The sequence below is a fragment of the Triturus cristatus genome, chromosome 4_1 (genome assembly GCF_964204655.1).
Source record: "Triturus cristatus chromosome 4_1, aTriCri1.1, whole genome shotgun sequence".
NCBI classification, from domain to species: Eukaryota; Metazoa; Chordata; class Amphibia; order Caudata; family Salamandridae; genus Triturus; species Triturus cristatus.
This window is the reverse complement of record NC_140585.1, coordinates 165,624,217-165,627,052: the sequence shown is the minus strand read 5'-3', so window position 1 is coordinate 165,627,052 and position 2,836 is coordinate 165,624,217. Positions and strand designations below refer to the sequence as shown.

The 2,836-nt window shown below is 43.7% G+C and overlaps 1 protein-coding gene across 1 annotated transcript; it reads left to right on the top strand.

Moving 5' to 3' along the window:
* The first annotated feature begins 705 nt into the window (after nucleotides 1–705).
* On the top strand, nucleotides 706–1,644 carry LOC146853798 (olfactory receptor 5J3-like). The gene has a single exon (XM_085650910.1). It carries the CDS (start codon nucleotides 706–708, stop codon nucleotides 1,642–1,644), a length of 939 nt encoding a protein of 312 aa, XP_085507036.1.
* Nucleotides 1,645–2,836: the final 1,192 nt, after the last annotated feature.

Below are 2,836 nucleotides of genomic sequence, written 5' to 3'. Positions count from 1 at the left end.
CTTTTATGACTATTTGTCGAAATAAAGATTGAGAAGAAGATAATAGGGCGATGTTGTGTTGGCGACGGATTCCGTGAGGATTAGGTGAGGAATGCCTACTTTGCATGTCATTAGCAATAAATATATCTGACATGCAACGTAGAAAGAAAAAGGCAGCTAACTCAAGGAAACTCGCCCTAAATCTTGTTAGCGAGTCCTTGTAAATAGTGAGTTAAAAAAAAATCGCTTTTTCGGTGTTATATGCCGAAAGAGCGGCGATATGTCTCTTGATAATATGCCTTTGTGTGATATGGATTTTATGTCTCGCATCAACAGGACATATTCATTGGCATTTCATCCATTCAGACTATTTACCAATAAGGCTGTTAGAATGATCATAAATGTCTTCCTAACTGCAGCACAACTGAATGGGCTTAAAGTAAGCCAACACTGGCCACAATACAAATAATTACTATTATATTTGTCTGTATTCTGAGCTTTATGAAGGGGATCCCTTGATTGCTGTATCACCCCATTATGAAGACAAGCCTTGTTTTATGGAAAACGCTTATGATAAATGCTGAGCTACATGTGCCACTCTAAAGCACTCTAGATTTCATGGAAGGAATATTTGAATGATTATGCACAATCTAGTAAGCACATTTAGCTCATATGTTACTTCTCTTTTTTAATTTTTTCCATGGACCAATGTTATCGTCCAGAGCCATGAAGACTGGAAATGGAAGCACGGTGATGGAGTTCATTCTGAAAGGGTTCACCAGTGACCCACATCTGCAAATCCTTCTCTTCTTGGTGTTTCTATCTGTCTATGCCTTCACTCTGCTTGGAAACTTCAGCATCCTGCTAGTCATTTGGCACAGTTCCCGCCTTCACACACCGATGTACATCTTCCTTTCGCAGCTGTCCTTTGTGGATATTTCGATGACCACCGTTTTCGCTCCAAAGATGCTGACTGGGCTTCTTACCGGGGAAAAGAGAATCTCTTTTTCTGGGTGCATCGCACAAACTTACGTGTTTTGTTCCTTAGGCAGTGCTGAGTTCTTTCTCTTGGCGGTAATGGCCTATGACCGATATGTCGCGATATGCAACCCACTGCTATACACGGTCAACATGAGCACACATCTCTGCATACGGTTGATTGTAGGGTCATACATAGCAAGCTTTCTGCACTCTCTGATTCATGCTGTTTGCTTATATCGGTTATCTTTTTGTGGGCCTAATGTCATAAATCATTTTGCCTGTGATTGGCCTGTACTTCTTCCTCTATCCTGTACAGACTTTTTCTTAAATGATTTGGTACGGATTATATTTGGTGGCATGATGGTGGCAGGTTCCCTCCTTGTTATCATTGTCTCCTACATCCACATAGTCAAAGCCATCCTTAGGATCCGCACCTCCGCTGGGAGACATCGGGCCGCCACCACCTGCATCTCCCACTTCACTTGTGTCTTTCTATTCTTCGGCAGCTGCTTGATCATGGAGTTCATGCCCCACTCAAAAGATTCAGAAGACAAGGTCAAAGTGGTCGCTGTCATCCATGCTGTGCTGGTTCCCGCTCTGAACCCGGTGATATACAGCCTGAGGAACAAAGAGGTGAAAGAAGCTGTGGGCAAGATGTTGATCAAGCTGATTCCTTCTTGGTGATGAGGAGCTGCAAACAATGATAGAGTGAACAGCATTGATGCATCTATACATTGCATTTGATATCATATTGACACTCCTGCAACAGGTTCTGTCTAGGTTTGCAAGTGACAATCATGAGGTCTATTCACAAAGGCATTTTGAAGTACATCGAAGCAGTGCTTTTGTTGCAATCTATTACAGACTCGTCCATGCTTTTGTGAATTACCGAAAAATATCTAAAATGAGAATAAAATGACAGTATTGAGGGAATAGTGTTATACGATTAACATGTAGAATAGACTGTGTCCTCTTTGTGCTTTTTCTAATATGGAGTTGAAGATTTCTGGGACAATTCAAAAAGGCATGTAGAGTCTGTAAAAGAGCACTCCTGTCATACTACTTCCCATCCACCTAAAGGCTTTGTGAATAACCCCCTATGTTTTTGACATGTTATGATGATTTAATACACTAGCTATGCAAGTATGAATTTGGATAAATATTTAAATCACAATGCAGCATCCAAGTAGACTGACAGACTTAACAAACCAGGGCCATATTACTTGAAGTGCCCAGGTATGCAACGGGCGTTTGCACCAGCTTTGCGCGCCCCTGGGGCAATTTGACATTACAGAAACGGAAGACACTTGTGCAGCCCTATCTGTAATACTAAAATGCTGACGCACATACAGCACCAGCACTTTCCCACGAGGGAGTTCTCTCATTTTATGAGGGCGTTGTACCATGCAAATAGGGGAACCCCTTTGCCTCTGTCCCCACGCCATATTATAGATGCAGGCGCAGAGGCAAAGAAGTTGTCAGAATTCGCACTTACAGTTGGTCACCTAAAAATGTCAGTGCGTCCCCTGATAGCAGCCCTCTGGAGGTGCAAAGGGGTCCTTTGGAGCCCCAAGACATCTCCTTGCAAGCAGGTGCAGTCACTCACTGCAAGCACCTGCAGGGGGATCACTAATCCCATTTAAAAGTGCATGTGGGTTGGTGCCTGCACAGTGAAACACAGAGTGGCTGCTTCAAAGCCGCCCTGTTTTTTACCTGAATGCACTGCCCTTGGCACAGCGCGGCTTTGTGGCTGCCCTGGTGGCAGCGCATTATACTTATTAGGGTGCAATTTCTCTGTTTAGGCTGGCGCACCTGTTTCAAGGTGCCTCAGTCGCAAACAGGAAAAGTGCGCCCTATATGTAATAGGGCCCCAGCA